Raw genomic sequence first — 18,954 nt, forward strand, 5'->3', positions numbered from 1 at the left:
TTCGTTTAAGTCCTCTTTTCTTTATCATTCTTTTTCTTGGTTCTTGGATGTGTTTGTAGGTATTAGAGCATGCTTCTATCTGCTTGACCCGGATTGCTGAAACATTTGCATCATCTCCAGAGAAGCTAGATGAACTCTGCAATCACGGACTTGTCACACAAGCTGCCTCCCTCATCTCAACCAGTAATTCTGGAGGTGGTCAGGCTTCGCTCAGCACGGAAACTTACACAGTAGGTTTAGTTCTTGAATGTGTCGATCATTTACACGGGTCTGTATTATGACTTGATTTGGTTTGCAGGGCTTGATCCGGCTTCTTTCTACGTGTGCGAGTGGCTCTCCATTAGGGGCTAAAACCTTGATGATACTTGGTATCAGTCGGATCCTCAAGGACATTTTATCTGGTTCTGGCCTCGTGGCGACTGTCTCTATTTCACCTGCCTTGAGCAGACCTCCAGAGCAGGTATGTGTGATAGCTTTAATTTTCGCAATCCACTGCTTGCTGTGTTTGTCACTGTGGCCACAGGGATTTGTTCAGGAGTATCAGAAAGAAAAATGTGAACTTTTGAATCATTGAAAATATTGAACAAGTAGTGCATATTGAATATTTGATATTTGTGGCATGAGGAGACGCAATTAGATATTCTATGTATTTCTCATGCTGATAAAGTGAAAGTGAACAATAACTGGGGTTTGAGTACCATTAGTTTGTGAAACGAATCCATTACTGTGTCTTTACTTTGTCATTCCCCCAAGGGATAGATGTTCTACGAAAACAACGAGAAATTGCTGGAGTTTTTAAATTCAGTCAAACACTGCATTAAAAATAGTGTGATAGCCGGGCGCTTCTCCTCCCCCTACCAAAGGAAAAAAAATCCAGAAAAACAACAATAAGAATGTTCGGTAGATGGTACCACACTCCATGTAACATGGATTAGCGGGCCAACCTTTTGTTTCAAAAACAAGGTCGTACTCGTACAGTGTGTCTTTGTCTGGAATGAAACACCTGAGTCCAGAACGGGTTTTTCTAATTGATAATAATGAGGATCTAGTTAGTTCATTAACATTCAAAGCTTATCTATTTCTTTTTCTGCTCAGTTGGTACACATCCATGGAAGCCCTGCAAACTTTCCTATTAAGCTTGGTATTTTTTGTTTGGTGTATTCATGTAATTTGCTTGACATATTCAAACTGCTAGTTGAATTTGACCTCTTTCGTTAGTTACTTTCTGGGCATTCTGGTTATTGCTCTTAGGATTAACCCCAAGTGTAATTTCCTCTTATTATAGATTTTTGAGATTGTGAATCTGGCAAACGAGCTTCTTCCTCCGCTGCCTCAAGGAACCATATCTCTTCCAGTTAGCACTAATTTGTTCATTAGGGGCTCGTTTACAAGGAAACCTTCTGCTAGTGGTTCTGGCAAACAGGAGGATCTGAATGCATCTTCTCAGGAGGTATCAGCTCGTGAGAAACTATTGAATGATCAACCTGAACTTCTGCAACAATTTGGATCGGATCTCCTTCTTGTTCTAATCCAGGTTAGTATTATAATTCTACGGGTGTAATAAATGTCACTACCTTACCATAGTGGACACTAGAGATGTGACTTTCTGTTGCCCTTTGCTGATCAGACATATGGATCCAGTGTGAATACTGCAGCACGCCACAAGTGCCTCTCAGTTATTGGAAAACTTATGTATTTCAGTAATGCAGATATGATTCGGTCTTTAATTAATGTCACTAACATATCAAGGTATGTCGGGACAGATTAAAGCTTGTTCTTTTGTTTCAACATTTAGTACGTGGAAGTTAGTTTATCCACAGGACAAATATCTCTTTGCATGGTATTTTTCTCAGTGCGAGTTCCTTGAAAGTAATGCTTGAATATGATGTCTTCGTAGTTTCTTGGCTGGGGTTTTGGCTTGGAAGGATCCCCAAGTACTGGTGCCCGCTCTTCAAATAGCAGAAATTTTAATGCAAAAGCTCCCTGGAGTTTTTGGCAAGATGTTTGTCCGAGAAGGTGTTGTTCATGCTGTTGATACCTTGATACTGACTGAGTCTCATGGTTCTGCTACTACCCAGCCAACACGTGGTGAGAAGGAGAAATGTAATCGACGCCGTAGCACTAATTCCAATACAGATGCAACTTCTGTTGAAGATCCTAAAAGTCCAGTTCCAAGTATTGGATCTCCGCCAGATCCAATGGAGATTCCGACAGTCAATTCTAACCTTCGGATGGCAGTCAGTTCATGTGCAAAATCTTTCAAGGATAAATACTTCCCTTCAGATTCAGAGGCTACTGAAGCTGGTGCCACAGATGATCTTCTACAATTGAAGAATCTCTGCATGAAGTTGAATGCTGGTATCGATGAACAAATAGCTAAACCTAAAGGAAAGTCAAAAACATTTGGGCCTCAGCTTGGTGATATTTCTATCTGTAAGGAAGAAACCTTGGCTGAAGTGATAGCTGCCATGCTGGGAGAGCTCAGCAAAGGGGACGGTGTTTCAACCTTTGAGTTCATTGGAAGTGGAGTTGTTGCTTCTTTGCTCAATTATTTTACGTGTGGATATCTTTTGGAAAAAATCTCTGATGCTAGTTTGCCTAGGCTTCGAGAACAAGCAATCAAAAGGTACAAGTCTTTTATTGCAGTTGCTCTTCCTTCTGGTGTTGATGGTGGAAGTGTGGTTCCCATGACTGTTCTGGTCCAAAAGCTTCAAAATGCTCTATGTTCCTTGGAGCGTTTTCCCGTTGTGCTGAGTCATAGTTCCAGATCATCGACAGGAAATGCACGTCTATCTTCAGGTTTAAGTGCTTTATCTCAGCCTTTTAAGCTGCGCCTTTGCAGAGCTCAAGGAGAGAAAACCCTCCGCGACTACTCCTCAAATGTTTTGTTAATTGATCCTTTGGCAAGTTTAGTAGCTATTGAAGGATTCCTCTGGCCCCGAGTTAAGCGACCTGAGTCTGGGCAGAAGGCCTCTGCTTCTTCAGGCAACTCTGGGTCTGGGACCAGACCTGCAGGAGGCGGTGCATCATATCCATCTATGTCTACTCCTGCCTCTGCACCTCGTTGTCATTCTACACGATCTAGGTCAGCAGTTAATATAAATGACAGTGCTAAGGGGTCACTGCAGGAAAAAGATGGAAGCTCTTCGAAGGGCAAAGGAAAAGCAGTTATGAAGCCTGCTCAAGGAGATGGCAGAGGACCTCAAACAAAAAATGCTGCGCGAAGAAAAGCAGCCTTGGATAAGGATACAAAGGAGAAACCTGTTAACAGGGACTCTTCTTCAGAGGTAATTTTGTTCACTTTTTTTTTGGTATGCAAGTATGTATGTATGTATGTATGTATATATGTATGTATATAGAAGATTTTTGGCTTGGTAGTTTCTTGAGTTTACACGACTTCAGATTGAAGGAGTAACCTTACGGGTCTCAAATTAAACCTCAGAAGTGTTTAGAGCCGTTAATTGTAGATGTCTTGTTTTCTGTTCTTTTCTCTTCGTGTCAACTTGGAAATTAGTTGGTGAAACAGGATGATTGTTTAAAAGAAGGAAGATAACAGGGAACTTGTGAAGGCTGTTAACCACATAGCCCCTGCTAGTCTTGGATAACATTGATCAAGCCAAGAAACGATATTATCTCTTGATGGTTCGTGATTTTTCTAAGTATGGTTCACAACTTCTCCAAGCCATTTAAACGCTGAAACTTCAAACCAAATCGGGCTTCGTTTTAGTTTACGAATTCACCGAAATTCGATTAGGAGTACAGGGTTTTAAAAAATTATATTTTACATTGGTAGAGGCTAGAGCAACCTTAACTTAGGAAATCTAATGTCCCATCAAACTAATATAACTTTGAGAAAAAGGGTGCGTAATTTTCTTTTTATAAGGGTTTATACGCGAACTAGTATATTTGTAGTTTTAAAAATATACTTTTAGTCAAACACCGATTTACAATTTGGTTTTGTTTCAAAGGATGTTGGAACCAAACTGAATGACAGCTTTGAATGGTTTACAAACTAAACTATTCTCTTCTAATTGCAAATTAAATCAAACTGTAATATTATTGTTTTGTTTACAGTTTAAACTGTATTTTGCAAACCCTTGTCAAAAGTTGAACTCCCATCTCTCAAGTAAGAAGCAAATCATATGCATCTGATTGATATCTTAGCAACTTCATTGAAAATAATCAAACATTTAGTTTCACATCTAAAACTTCCTCCAAGGTAATGTAATATCTTCATCTTCTGGCTAATAATTCTTGACATAATCAGCTTTTTGAAGGAGATCAAAGTGATTTGTTAATCACCCCCTACTGCTTTATTGAAAATTTGAGTTTTCCAGATGAAGCAAAGATATTTATGGGAACCTAGATTTTTTTTCTGGTTGTTCCTTACATTTTTCAACTACTAAGCCGGGGTTAATGGTTTTGATAACATCATGAATGCTGACGTTTTCCTGCTTGTTCTCATTTTAAGGATGACGAGCTGGATATTTCTCACGTTGAACTTGATGATGCTTTGGTGATTGAGGACGATATGTCCGACGAAGATGAAGATGACCATGATGATGTTTGTTACTAAATTTCTCTCCTTTTTCTTTTCTTTCTATTTTTATTATTTTTGCTTAATTTGTTCGAAGTGAATTAACTCGATCTTAAGAGTTTGAAGTCTTCTTGACATTGTTAGGCAAATGAAATAACTTTGATCGGGAAACTTTAGATTAGAAGCTGCAGTAACTGTAAGCGTTTGATTTTCTGATTCTTAAAGATGCATTAGTGTCAAATAATGAAATTTACTCTTTCTTTTAGTGCAAGGAATGTAGTTAGAAGTACATAAATTAATGAAATGTTGGCCACAGGGAGCAAGCCCATAGGACACTTTAAGTGGGTTGATTGCGTGGGAAAAAGAAAGGAAAGCCTGATTAAATTTATTCTATTAGAAAACAAACATGAACTTAATGTGCTTGTGGATCAGGGTTCAAGTAAAAAATCGGAGTTGGTCTGGGTTTTGGTTTGCGGATCTCAGAGTATAGGTTAAATCTGTTCTATTACAGCAAGGGGCTGTGAGATGAAGGATCATTAAGTAAGGACTGTGGTTGAGAGTGCGCATACTTTTGTCCTACTTTTAGTTCTTGAGCAAGGCATGGAATTCGCAATGAGATATACTTTCTTGGGCACAATCAAACCCTTCCCTTCTATATAAGTAACTGAAATTTTAGAATATAAAGTAAACTGATTTAGCTGGTGATGGTAGGAAAGTGATGAGCTAGGTGAAGCCAGGTGGGTTCTCTTTGAGGGGATTTTTGTTGAGGGGAGGGGGTAGAATTGGGAAGGTATGGGGAGGACGTAAATTGGACATTTCCTCCTGTTCCCTGTGTGTAATCCCACCCCTTGTTATGGAATTGTTTGTCACTTAACTTGTACCTATAGCAACCCAAGACCCTTACATAGAGCATTGAAACAAGGGATTGGTCATTCCTGTTAAAAATATAAACCAAACTTCGGAGAGTAATTTGGTCAGCCCTCCTAGGGCAGGCTTTGGGATTCACCTTATCTTGACATTCTTAGGAGTGCATAATTAGTAGGTTGAAGATGAATAATGCAAACAATAGATGATGACATCTACCCAGAGAAATATGACTTTAACCCCAAAAAGAAAATACCCAGGAAAAATATGCGGGAGTATCATTTATAGGAAAAGAAAGAATAGTTTTTAAGTGGGGAAGTGTGTAGGGGCAGTTTCATTGTCCACCGAATTCTGAAGCTGGAAATATTGGATATCTTGGTTATAAAAAAAGTGGGTATCTATTTACAGACTGCTTTTCTTCTTGGGGGTTGAGAGGAGGGAGGAAGGGTTTGTATTTGCTTTCCCGTATGTGTATACCTTTATCCTTTTCTCGATGCGTCACTCTCAAAATCTCTTTGAATGTTAGATACAGATGGTTGGGCAGATATGGTATTAGCGACATTCTTACTTTGTCTGCCCATATTTCCAGATGCTGAGGGATGATTCTCTTCCTGTCTTCTTGCAAGATGAAGTACATGATGTTAAGTTGGTAGATTCCTCAGAGGATAGTCCTCTTGCACAGACGCCAAGTGATAGCCATACTAATGCTGGTGGTGGTTCTAGGAGCAGAACCTCCGCTGGGGGATCTGATTCCATTGAGTTCAGGAGTAGGAGTTCCTACAGTTCACGGGGTGCTATGTCATTTGCTGCTGCTGCCATGGCGGGACTTTCATCTGCTGGTGGTCGAGGTGTGAGGGACGCTAGAGATCAGCACGGACGCCCTCTATTTGGCTCTGGTGATCCACCAAAACTAATATTTTCTGTTGGTGGAAAACTGCTTAATAGGCACTTGACTGTCTACCAGGCTATCCAGCGGCAGCTTGTTCTAGACGAGGATGATGATGAGAGAGATGATGGCAATGATTTTGCACCCAGTGACGGAAGTAGGGTTTGGAGTGATATTTACACTATCACATACCAAAGGGCAGACAGCCAAGCTGAGAGGTTGATGAATGGGGCTGGGAGCTCAATTTCTTCCAAGTCTACAAAAGCCAGTTCTTTGGAATGTTCCAGTGTTGATCCCTCCTTGCTTCAAGCATCATTGTTAGATAGTATATTGCAGGGAGAACTTCCTTGTGATCTGGAGAAAAGTAACCCTACTTACAGTATTTTATACCTATTACGTGTATTGGAGGCGTTGAATCGGCTTGCCCCCCGTTTGCGTGTCCTTTCACTGATTGATGATTATGCTGAAGGAAAAGTTTCTAGTTTAGATGAGGTCAATACTACGGTTGTCAAAATTCATTATGAGGAATTTGTCAATAGTAAGCTCACTCCGAAATTGGCACGACAGATCCAGGATGCTCTTGCACTTTGTAGTGGGTCTCTTCCATCTTGGTGTTACCAGTTGACAAAGGCCTGTCCGTTTCTTTTTCCGTTTGAGACTCGGCGCCAGTTCTTCTATTCAACTGCTTTTGGGTTGTCACGCGCTTTAAATAGGCTACAGCAACAGCAAGGTGCTGAAGGTAATGGATCTACTCATGAGAGAGGAGTTAGAGTTGGTAGATTGCAGCGCCAGAAAGTTCGTGTCTCAAGGAACCGCATTCTGGATTCTGCTGCTAAAGTAATGGAGATGTACTCTAGCCAAAAAGCTGTTCTTGAAGTTGAATATTTTGGTGAAGTTGGTACTGGCTTGGGTCCTACACTGGAGTTTTATACCCTTTTAAGTCATGATCTTCAAAAAGTCGGACTTGGAATGTGGAGGTCTGGTTCATCATCAACGTCAAATGGACAGTCGATGGAAGTTTGTGTAGATAATAAATTAAGTGGGGGTGATAAAGATCTTGTCCGAGCACCTCTTGGATTATTCCCACGTCCCTGGCCACCACATGCTGATGCTGTTAATGGAGGTCAATTCTGTAAGGTAATTGAACATTTCCGCTTGCTTGGACGTGTTATGGCCAAAGCTCTTCAAGATGGACGGCTTATGGACCTTCCACTGTCAACTGCCTTCTATAAGCTTGTTCTTGGCCAAGTAAGCTCTCCCTGCTGTTCTTTGTCATATTGCACGCTTGTCCTTTGTGATCAGTTGTTGCATGCACCTTTGTATTTTATCTGTTCCACTAATGTTTCTAACTTAAACACTGCAGGAGCTTGATTTGTACGATATTCTTTCTTTTGACACTGAATTAGGGAAGACTTTGCAAGAGTTACAAGCTCTTGTTAGTCGAAAGCAATATATAGAATCTGTGGAAGATCAGAACCAAGACAAATTTTATGACGTGCATTTCCATGGGACACCAATTGAGGATCTATGTTTAGATTTCACACTTCCCGGCTATCCTGAATATGTTCTTAAAGCAGGCGATGAGAATGTAAGCAGTGATATCTTGGATGTTATCCCTTTTATTTTTTTGTTTCTTCTCTTTTTACTTTTGGTATTTGATAGAAGTCCCTCAATTGCACGCCTTATTTCTGTTGATATTTCTTTCAATACCTTGGATGGAATTTGCAGGTGGATCTCAGTAACTTGGAGGAATACGTTTCTTTGGTAGTTGATGCTACTGTCAGGTCTGGAATCAGGCAGCAAACGGAAGCTTTTAGATCTGGCTTCAATCAGGTTTGCTGCTGTCGTAAGCCTTTATAGCTTGAGGATTTTTTCTGGAGAACTTAAATGACTAAGATGATCTTGTGGGGTTAAAACAGTACATAGTGGGACAATCTGATAGTTCCTTGTTGCAGACCGATATACCTGTAGATGATTTTATATCTAAAAATAGATAACTTTTAGGCACCACAATTTTCAGGTTTTTGACATTTCAACTCTACAAATATTCTCTGCTACGGAGTTGGACTACTTGTTATGTGGCCGTAGAGAGTTGTGGAAGGTAACATTTCTTCTCATGAATCCTCCGGTTATGATAAGGCTTAGATTTCCTTTATTTGATTGAATATGCTGTGTTCTTTTTTGTTATGCAGCCTGAGACGTTAGTAGATCACATTAAATTCGACCATGGGTACACAGCCAAGAGTCCTCCCATTATTCACGTAAGTTTTGTTCTTCTGCTGTTGGTGAAAAAACTGCCTGAAACAATGATGATTAGGATTCTGTTCTTCATCATTCACTTATATTTGTTTCAAGTTTATAAGTTGTAATATATTATTCTCCTCAGTTACTAGAGATTATGGGAGAGTTCACACTGGAGCAGCAACGAGCATTCTGTCAGTTTGTCACTGGCGCTCCCCGGCTCCCTCCAGGTGGTCTTGCTGGTCTGAATCCTAAGTTGACAATTGTGAGGAAGGTATGGTTGTAGCTAAAAGTTAAGTTGGCCTATTTTCCATGTCTCTTTATTTCAGTGACTGACCATCATATCTTTGGAACAGCATTCATCCAATGCTGGCAATGCAGCACACAAAAGTAATGCACCATCAGAATCTGCAGATGAAGACCTACCTAGTGTGATGACATGTGCTAATTACTTGAAACTTCCTCCCTATTCTACTAAGGTAGAGTTTCTCTTATTGCTATTGCCATATGCTGCCAATGTTCTCCCTGCGTCTGCGTCTTAGCAGTTTGATATTTCCTGTTCCCAGTCAGTTCTGTGTCTTTTATCCCAAGTAAATTTATTATGCATTATTTCACTCCACAGGAAATCATGTACAAGAAGTTACTCTATGCCATTAATGAAGGTCAAGGATCTTTTGATTTGTCATAAGCCAATAGTGACAAATGAACTTGTGCATAAAACTTGAGAGAATTGGTGCTTCTGGTCCTCGGTAATGCTGCTGTTGAACATCGTCTTCCAACTAACAATAGCAAGGTCTGTAAGCATCTAGAATCGGATGGGTAGACATCGATAGTGATACATTCTTGACTCGTTTCTTTTCTACCTTTATGTTTCAATGATAGTTTCATCAGTGCTCAGTTTTCAGTTAAGTTACTTATTAAATTGTATATTGAGTAATTTCTTTGTTGTCTAAGGCACGTAATTGTGCTTGCTGACTTACGTTCCTTGAATGCATTGTTGCTCCTTATTCAAAAAATTTAACTCTTACTGCCTGTGTTTTGGCTGTTTAATTTAACAGCTGAGATTGAAGCCTTGTTCAAGATTTCTCAGGGGTTCTTTCTGCTGCTGTGAAGCTTGTTCAAGATTTCTGCAGGAGTTGTTTCTGCTGTAAATTTTCGTAAATACGTTGTAAGATTCTTCTTCATTTTTGACACACACAGCTCGTAAAGTACATAAATGTATGGTCACAATGTTGCCTTTTCCTTTTACTTCTCACAGATTTGAGATTATAACTTTCCTTTGACATTTCAGCTATTTGTAATACATTGTAATAAATTCCATTGAAGCTCACACCAAAACATGGTCCTTGTCAATTGTTGTTGTAATATTGGCTATTAGCGATTGAACATTTTGCTTCTCTAAATATGGTTGTTTTGAAGTATTCTGAGAAGTTATCTCTAATTTTCAAAAGTCAGTTGAATCTATATCAAATATGTATATCTTTGTAAATGAGTTTTGATAATTATAGGAACTATTTGATATTTTGATGTCTGCCACATCATTTTCGTTTATTTCGTGTCTTTGTATCTTGTTCATAGAAATGTGATCGGACGGTGTTTTTCAAATTCACGAAAGTTGATATTGCATGTGGATTTTAGATAGGGAAAATGACACCGTATAGCTGCTGTCAAAATATATTTCTAGCGCGGGCTAAAAGCGAAAAAAGTCTTCCAATGGCAAATGTCACTTTTAGCCCGCGCTAGAATTTATTTACATTCGGTAGTCGAATAAGTGTATAAAATTCGTATAATCTTTGTATATAACATACATAATGATAAGTTCAATCTGTTGCGAATACTGAATTTGTTGGGATACACACAGCTTATATAGAGTGAAACGGATAATAGGATCATATAGTTTGCCTAAACTAATGTTATGTTAGAGAAACAAAGCCAACGTAGTTTTCTCTTAGGACATATCTTATGTAAATATAAATAAACGTATAACTGTAGAACCAAGGCTCAATTAGTTGCACCAATTTTATATATAGGAAACAAACTCGCTTCCTAGCTAGATTTTCCTCTTTTCTTTTCTTTCTCTTTCTGAAAAGTTAAAATATGTTTGTTGAATCGTTATCCATTCCTTCGGCCAGATGAATAGGGTAAGACTAATCCGGATTTTCATGAGCATTAGCAGTTTTTGGAGTGCCTATCAAGGGCGCTAGCGTATACTCCGGGATGATCATTACCACCTGCACCTCACATCTCAGGCAATGAAACGTGTAACCCGTCTGCTGTTACATTCAGCTACATTAATGGACTAGTGGACTCGTTGGACTCTTCTATCTAAACTTGAGCCTGCAGCGAGTGAAATTTGTCCTTCATTTTATACCTCAGTCCGGTGCCTAGCTAGATCTTATTCTAGCTATAAGCTGCACTTTGTGCAAAAAGTAAACGTTAAATTTAGAGTAACTGGGGATGTACGGCATTTTAAAATATTAAATCACATTGACTTGTGAATGCTAAACATTTACTACCTTTGGCTTGGGATTAATCCTGCGCCTTAAGCAAAATTCACTTAATTGCATCAGAAAATATTAGTAACTCGTGGTGCTAAATTTCTCTAAGATATAATATTGGAAAATTAATAATCTACACGGATTAGGTGAGAGAGAACTGTGAGATTATTTTGAATTAAAGGGATTATGTGTTAGTTGGCATAATCCCTATTTTCAAGTTCCATAATGAGATATTTTAGGCATATCAAAAGTTGTATCTAATTTAATTAAAAAGTTAAAAAGTTATAATAAATTGTATATAAAGTAATTTTTTTAAAAGTGATTATATTTCTTATAAATAACTTTTTAGATTGTTGTATTCGAGGCGTTTTACCTCTAATGAGGCGAGGCGTAAGCCCTGAGACATGCCCCGTAAGTCCCACGGATCTTTAAATTTTGATAGATTTTAAGAATTTTACGATAGTATAAAATAAAAAATAATTATAAAAATTACATTAAAACCACAAAATTATAACAAATAATCTATTTAAAATATTTATAAATTATAATTCAACTATGAATAATACAAAAAGTATGACATACATCATAATATGCAAATTAGCTGCAGCATCGTTACAACTCAAACATCAAAAGTAATGTATTCGATGCGAAATCTTACATGTATCTCTTAATGAGTAATGAATCTTGAAATAATTTCGATATTATAATTGATTTTAAATACTCGTTTTATTTAATATGCTTTCTATTTGAAAGAGAATTTATATAAAAATATAATTCACAATTTAAATATGATTCTCTAGCATCATTTATTTTTAAGTTTCAACAAGTTAATAAAGTGACACATAATTCACCATACTATATCATGATAACTAATTATTTGTAATAGTTACTAGCTAATACAGAGCTATTACATTAGTAAGTATTTTATCTCGTAAATGTAAAAATAATATTTAGGGAAATAATTATAAAAAAATTATGGACTAATATAATAAAGACATAACAAAAGTTAATAAATAAATACTTTTAAATGAAAGATTTATTTAAAATCTACTATCACAACAGTCTTAGTAGATAACATGCAATAATTTTTATTTTAATTATGACATAAAATACTCTCAACTTAATAATTTATGATTAAGAAAAAAGTAATTTTGAATAGTCGACGATTTAATAAGAAAATTTGAGGATTTACAATGTTAGTTACACAGGATTGCATAAAATTCTATTAGGCGAGCCTAGTACGCTGCGCATTGGGCGTGTCCGGGGCGTAAGTCTCACGGAACTAAGCCCCACACATAAGCCCAAGGGCGTTTTACGAGTGCTCCGCCCCAGGGCGAGCCCGGGGTGAATCCTGATTCTGCCTTTTAAAACAGAGATTCCAGGTAAATTTCTCATTAGACTAAGCACGAAAAAAAAAAACATATTTAATATCAACTCAACAATCATATAGCTGGATCAGGCTTTGCCCGATTTCTACCTTTTAATAACTGTTCGATTTCCAAATTAAAGAGTAAAATCCACTATCCCCTCCTAATTAGTTGCTTGGAAGTAGCGGAGAAATTCAAAAATAGCCAGACTTACAAGTGGTCATTCAAAAATAGCCACAATTTCAAAAGTAATCAAAATTTAGCCACTTTTCATATAAAGATAAATCTGAATGAAAACACTGTTCAAAATCCGGAAAAATACTCCAGTATAATATACTGAAATTGCAGTATAATATACTGGAGATTCTCCAGTATATTATACTGGAACTTTCCGCGCGTTGGAGTTCCAGCATAATATGCTGGAAGTTCATGCACAGGTGCACCAATCTCCAGTATATTATGCTGGAACTTTCCGTGTTGCAGCAAAATAGTGGCTATTTTTCAATGACTTTGCGAACGCTGGCTATTTTTGAATGACTAGTCCGAAAATTGGCTAGCTCGTGCTATTTTTACTGGGAGTAGGGGTGTACAGTTGGCTCGGATTTTTCAATTACTAAGCCAAACCAAACCAATTGTCTCGGATTTTTAAATGTGTAAACCAACCAAACCAACAAAAGTCGGGTTTTTCAATCTTGATTTTTCTCGAATTTTTCGGTTTTCTCGTGTTTTTCGGGTTTTCTCGGATAAAATCTTCATATCATAATATATAATTTGTGCTCTAATATTTCTTATCTCCTAGTAGAATAAAACTATATAAGATGTTTTCCAAAAAAATAATACAAGATAATGTGAGATGAGTCATGATTATACTAAAATACTCAACAAGTCGCATAAAATAAATATTGCTAATTAAGAAGCCATAATGAAAATAAACATAATCTAAAATTACTGTGTCATTCTAAAATAAATACTAAGTATTTGTTACATGACTAAATGATGATAAAAATAAGTTATGCATTTTCACTATCTAAACCAATGCAATACTAAAAGAATAAATATACAATACTATTGTCATTCCTACTTCCTAGTATTGATCGTTTTTTTTAGGAATTTTTACCTCCTATAGCAAAGTTCAACACCTTATTTATTTTAAATGAATACCATTTTAAAAATTTATATTCTATAGATACCTTTTACTGGTTATAGCAAAATATCTAATTTTGGTTACCTCCTACCCCTAAGCCACTAAATACGCTATTCAGTTACACTATTTTCTTTCTCTCTCTACCTGATACATGCCGTTCTCTTCCCCCACAGAAAAATCGAGTCGATCCGGAATCCGAACAATGACGAAGTCCTTCGGAGTACCAGGAATCGATCAACGGTTAATCTACAAGGGGGAAGCATTAACTTTCCCAAAATAAATATCTCCCATTTTCAGCGACGAGGCAAACACTCTCTTCTTGCTTATGATACCGTAGAACTATCAATGACCTATCACATTCAGTTCAAACGCCAGTTTGATGATTATGCCGCCGACGACGACGCTGTACCTCCCGCTGTCAGGATGCGGAAAGACGAAACTCTCCCTTCCTCCTCTCCTCCGTCAACTCACATTCTGTGACGACCCAAAGGGTCATCACTTGTATTCCTACTCACTCTGTATTTCTGAGGCCGTGAAAACCTTACTTGGGGGTTGCCTCGAATTTGTGTGCGCAGTCCGGGCGCGTAGCCGGAACGTTTAAAGATGAATTTGCGAGAAAGATAATAAAATTTTTGATGTTTTGATTGATTAAGTGGGCAAACGGACCCGGACTCGTGATTCGACAGTCCCGGAGGGTCCGTAGGATAATATGAGACTTGGGGATGTGCCCGGAATCAAATTCCGAGGTCCCGAGTCTGAGGAATGAATTTTTACGTGAAATTATTTTCTGAAAATAATTAAAGAATTGGAAAGTGTTATTTGTTAGAAGACTGTGCTGTTGGGCTCGTATTTTGGTTCCGACGCCCGGCACAAGTCTTAAATATGAGTTAAGCAATTGCTGTGAAGTTTGGTTAGATTTGGACGTCATTTGACGTGTTTTGAGCTAGCAACAGTAAAATTTGATGTTTCATGGAAATCGGAAGGAAATCATGGGTCTTGAGGCCTAATTCGATGTTGTTTTGGCGATTTGATCGCACGGATGAGTCCGTAGGATGTTGTTGGAGTTGTGTGTATGTTGGGTTTGGAGCCCCGAGGGCTCGGGTGAGTTTTGAGTGGGTCCCGGGAGGGTTTTAGACTTAAAAGTATCAGAAATTGCAGGTCCAGGTGTTGCAGGCCCCCAGCGTGGCCGCGGTCATTTCTGTGCGGTCCGCGCTGGAAGCTGCGCGGCCGCGGTGCATTTCTGCGCGGTCTGCGTGGCTAGGTTCAGAGGGCCAGTGAACTCTAGGTCAACCAGCGTGGCCGCGCACCAAATCAGTGTGGTCCGCGCTGGATAGGTTCAGAGAGTCATTTTCCCTCCCTTCCTCGGCGCGGCCGCAGGGCATTTTTGCGCGGTCCACGCTAGTCCTTCAGCAAAGTATATAAATCTAAGATTTTCAGTCATTTTGCACTTTTTCAAAACCCAAAACATAAGAGGCGATTTTCCAAACGATTCTTCTCCTTCAAAACGATTGGTAAGTGATTTCTAACTTATTTTCCTTCCTTCTTAACATCCTTAAACATAATTTCAACTTCAAAACAAAGATTTTAATGGGGGAATTTGGGAATTTAGGGTAGAACTAGGGTTTCAAAATTTGGGGGTTTTGGACCTCAATTTGAGGTCCGATTCCAAAATAACTTATATATCTGAGTTCATGGGGGGAGGGGTAGTCGGGTTTTTGTTCGAACCTCGAGTTTTGACCACGTGGGCCCGGGGGCGTTTTGGGAAATTTTGAGTAAAACTTTGGGAAATTTACTTTTCATGCATTCAAATTTATTAGATTAGCATTTGTTGATACATTCAAGCATTTATGACTAGATTCGAGCGGTTTGGTGGTAAATTCGAAGGGTCAAGCGATACTAGAGGCTTGAGTTGAGTTGGAGCATTCGAGGTAAGTGTTTGATCTAACTTTGGTTTGAGGGAATAGGATTAGAGTATTATTTTCTAATTGCTAAATGTTGAGTACGGTGTATAGGCATGGTGACGAGTATCTATACACCGGTGTCTAGCATGACCGTGAGTCTTTGCTTGTGCTTATTCGGGATTCCGTAGTGACTCCTTCTTGTTTAATTGATGGACTCGATATAATGTGAACAATATGAAGAGGAAAAATATGAATAGTAAACTCCTTGGAGTGGTGGCTCGAAATATGACACGATTAAGACGTAAGAAATGAACGGAAGAGGAAGAGTTGTAATTACTCCCTTGCCGGGACGTGTAAGTTAATGTTGTTGCTCCCTTGTCGGGAGTTAATGGTTTATTTGTATTCTCCCTTGCCGGGATGGTTGAATTGATGCTTGTTCCCTTGCCGGGAAAATCCTTATATATTATGAAATGGGATCGTGTGGCACGCCGACCACTTATATATTATGAAATGGGATCGTGTGGCACGCCGACCACTTATATATTATGAAATGGGATCGTGTGGCACGCCGACCACCTATATATATGAAATGGGATCGTGTGGCACGCCGACCACTTATATAGATTATGAGATCGGATGTGGTTCCGTGTTTACTTCTGATAAATTGTGTTCATCTGTATTTCCCCTAAGCATGTCCCCTCCCTGCCTTAGCTGGTATTTTCTGTTGTTATTTCATTGTACTTGTTTATACATATACACCTGCACAGGTTGTTTTTGGTAGGTCCTGCCTAGCCTCGTCACTACTTCGCCGGGGTTAGGCCAGACACTTACCAGCACATGGGGTCGGTTGTGCTAATGCTACACTCTTTGCATTTTTGCACAGGTCCAGGTATTGAGCAGCAGTAGCAGCATTAGCACGGGGGCGAACCTTCAGTCCAGAGAGACCCGAGGTAGCTTGCAGGCGTCCGCAGGCCCGGCGTCTCCCGTCTATCTTTACATTTGGCTGTCATTTCATTGTACTCGAGATAAACAGATTATGTTTCTTTCATACTTTGTATGTAGTACTCCCTAGATGTTCGTGAGTATGTGACTTCAGTCCCGGGGTAGAGATATATGTGTTGGAACTTCTGTATTATTGATCATCTATCTACATTTAAGTCTTTCCGTCGCCTTTACTTAATGCTGTTAATTGTTAAAAAGGAATAGGTGTTTAATGAAAATGCTAATTAAGTTGGCTTGCCTAGCTCTCATTAGTAGGCGCCATCACGACTCCCGAGGGTGGGAAATCCGGGTCGTGACACATTCAGTTCTTCATCCGTTTATTTTCTGCTGTCAACAAAACCCTAGTCCTTCACGCACATTCCACCGATACAGTTTTATTAGTTCACAGAAAAATCTCCCCTTCGGCATTTTCATGTATTTCAATGTATTTTCAACGTATCACGCTGTATTTTTATGTATTTCATTCTATTCATTGTCTTTTTTTTTCATTGTAATTCAATGTATCTCGCTGTATTCCATGTATTTCATTGTATTCACTGTCTTTTTTTCATTGTATTTCAATGTATCCCGCTGTATTCTATGTATTTCATTGAATTCACTGTCTCGCTATATGCCATGAATGTATTCATATATATTTTTTAATTAATATAATTTATGTATTCAGATGTATTATATAATTTCTCTGCAGATTGCTATGTTTTTGGGGTATTTTTCGGTTGAGAATCTTTTTTATAACTGGAAATACAAATTTTGTGTGTTATAATTGAGTTTGTTGAGTTATATTAGGAGTCTATTATGTTAATTGATTCACTTTTCGTTTAAAAACCGTGTAATCCCCTGTTTCACGCCGTGAATACAGTCGAATACAATAATCTGTCCAGCTGTAATCCCATGTTTCACGCCATGAATACAGTTGAATACACTCGAATACAACAACTGATTAGCCGGACTTCCCTGATTCACGCCTATTTTTGCTACTGTATTCATGAATACAGTAGCTTAAATACATCTAATACATCTTATAACAACAGAAAACATATCTACAATCCGTAATATAGCAAATGGTATATATAGATAGCTAATTACCACTAAAAGATAGTGCTTTATGAAAATTTCTCTTTTTTTTAAGCATTAGTATTGATTTGATTTTGCTTTGGGCTTTATTTGAGTTACTAACTTTTATGGGCTATAAAACATATTTGGCCATTCAAAAATTCTAAGTTCTAGCTTGGGATAATACATTAAAAGAGAGAACTATGAAAAAATTTTAAAAAATATTTATAAATTACATTACAATAATTATTTTTATGTATAATATATTTTTAAAACTTGCATACAGGTAATGTCGGGTTGGTTTGGTTTCGGTTTGACTTTTTTCAGTTAAAACCAAACCAAACCAATTATGATCGGATTTTTTTTTCTAAACCAAACCAAATCAAACCAAACCATAGTCGGGTTTTTTTTCTCGGTTTGACTCGAATTATCGGTTTGGCAAACCAAATCAATTATGATCGGATTTTTTTTTTCTAACACCAAACCAAATCAAACTAAACCATAGTCGGGTTTTTTTTCTCGATTTGACTCAAATTATCGGTTTGGTGCGGTTTGTCGGTTTCCTTTATACACCCCTACTTGCGAGTATAAAAGAAAGACTTGATAGTGAGCTAAACATTTAAATAGCACAATTCCTCCAAAAAGTTGAGTTATATATTACATTCAATTTCCAATGTTACATAATATGTGTGTGTGTGTTTCTGTTTAAAGACCATTTGGACAAATTTCTTTGTATTTAACTCAATTTGGACACATTCCTTTTCTTTCTTTTTCCTTGGTTTGAACTAAAAGAAGTCCACAAATATTTCCAACAATTTCCATCATCATTTTTCTTTGCAGAAAATATACAAACATGTAAGGTTATTGGAAAAGATTTAAGTTATATATTTTGATGGTGTAAAGAATTACCAATATAACTTAATTGGGTCAGTGCAGACAGATCAAATTAAATTAATACAACGGAAAAGGGTTCAAAATGCCCCTAAACTATTGGAAAAGGTTTAAAAATACCCTTCATCCACCTATTGGGCTAAAAATATCCCTCCATCCACTTTTTTGGTTCACTTATGCCCTTTGACCGTTAGGTCAATGTTAAATTAAAAATAATTACTATTCTTTTTGTAAAACTTTAAAAAAAAATATTTTGCAATTTTTTTTGTTTTTTAAACTAATGCACCAATAGTACACTAATTTAGTAAAGTTTTCTTATTTTTTTTTCTAGTTTTTACAAAAAAACAATTCATATTTTACAATTTTTTTGTAAAAATTGGAAAAAAATGTTTTTAATAAAATATTTTCATTTTTTAAAAACGGAAAAAAAAATATTTTCGTTTTTGAATTTTTTTTCATTTTTTTCAGTTTTTTAAAGCATTTCGTTTCGTTTTTCAGTTTTTAAAAAATGAAAATATTTTATTAAAAATATTTTTTTCTGTTTTTACAAAAAAAATGCTTTAAAAAAAT

General features: G+C 37.4%; 1 protein-coding gene across 1 annotated transcript in view; it reads left to right on the top strand.

The window, feature by feature from the left end:
* LOC109213682 (E3 ubiquitin-protein ligase UPL3-like) overlaps positions 1–9,931 on the top strand; it is an 11,642-nt gene extending 1,711 nt beyond the window's left edge. Inside the window, exons 4-18 of the mRNA XM_019377507.1 lie at positions 60–230; positions 299–460; positions 1,286–1,534; positions 1,628–1,749; positions 1,898–3,287; positions 4,472–4,564; positions 5,991–7,535; positions 7,651–7,875; positions 8,016–8,120; positions 8,308–8,388; positions 8,480–8,548; positions 8,674–8,802; positions 8,885–9,007; positions 9,151–9,321; positions 9,587–9,931. Coding sequence (XP_019233052.1) covers positions 60–230; positions 299–460; positions 1,286–1,534; positions 1,628–1,749; positions 1,898–3,287; positions 4,472–4,564; positions 5,991–7,535; positions 7,651–7,875; positions 8,016–8,120; positions 8,308–8,388; positions 8,480–8,548; positions 8,674–8,802; positions 8,885–9,007; positions 9,151–9,216 — 4,530 coding nt within the window. The 3' untranslated portion in view covers positions 9,217–9,321; positions 9,587–9,931. The remainder of the gene's footprint in view (positions 1–59; positions 231–298; positions 461–1,285; positions 1,535–1,627; positions 1,750–1,897; positions 3,288–4,471; positions 4,565–5,990; positions 7,536–7,650; positions 7,876–8,015; positions 8,121–8,307; positions 8,389–8,479; positions 8,549–8,673; positions 8,803–8,884; positions 9,008–9,150; positions 9,322–9,586) is intronic.
* Positions 9,932–18,954: the final 9,023 nt, after the last annotated feature.

Source organism: Nicotiana attenuata, unplaced genomic scaffold (assembly GCF_001879085.1).
Source record: "Nicotiana attenuata strain UT unplaced genomic scaffold, NIATTr2, whole genome shotgun sequence".
NCBI classification, from domain to species: domain Eukaryota; kingdom Viridiplantae; phylum Streptophyta; class Magnoliopsida; order Solanales; family Solanaceae; genus Nicotiana; species Nicotiana attenuata.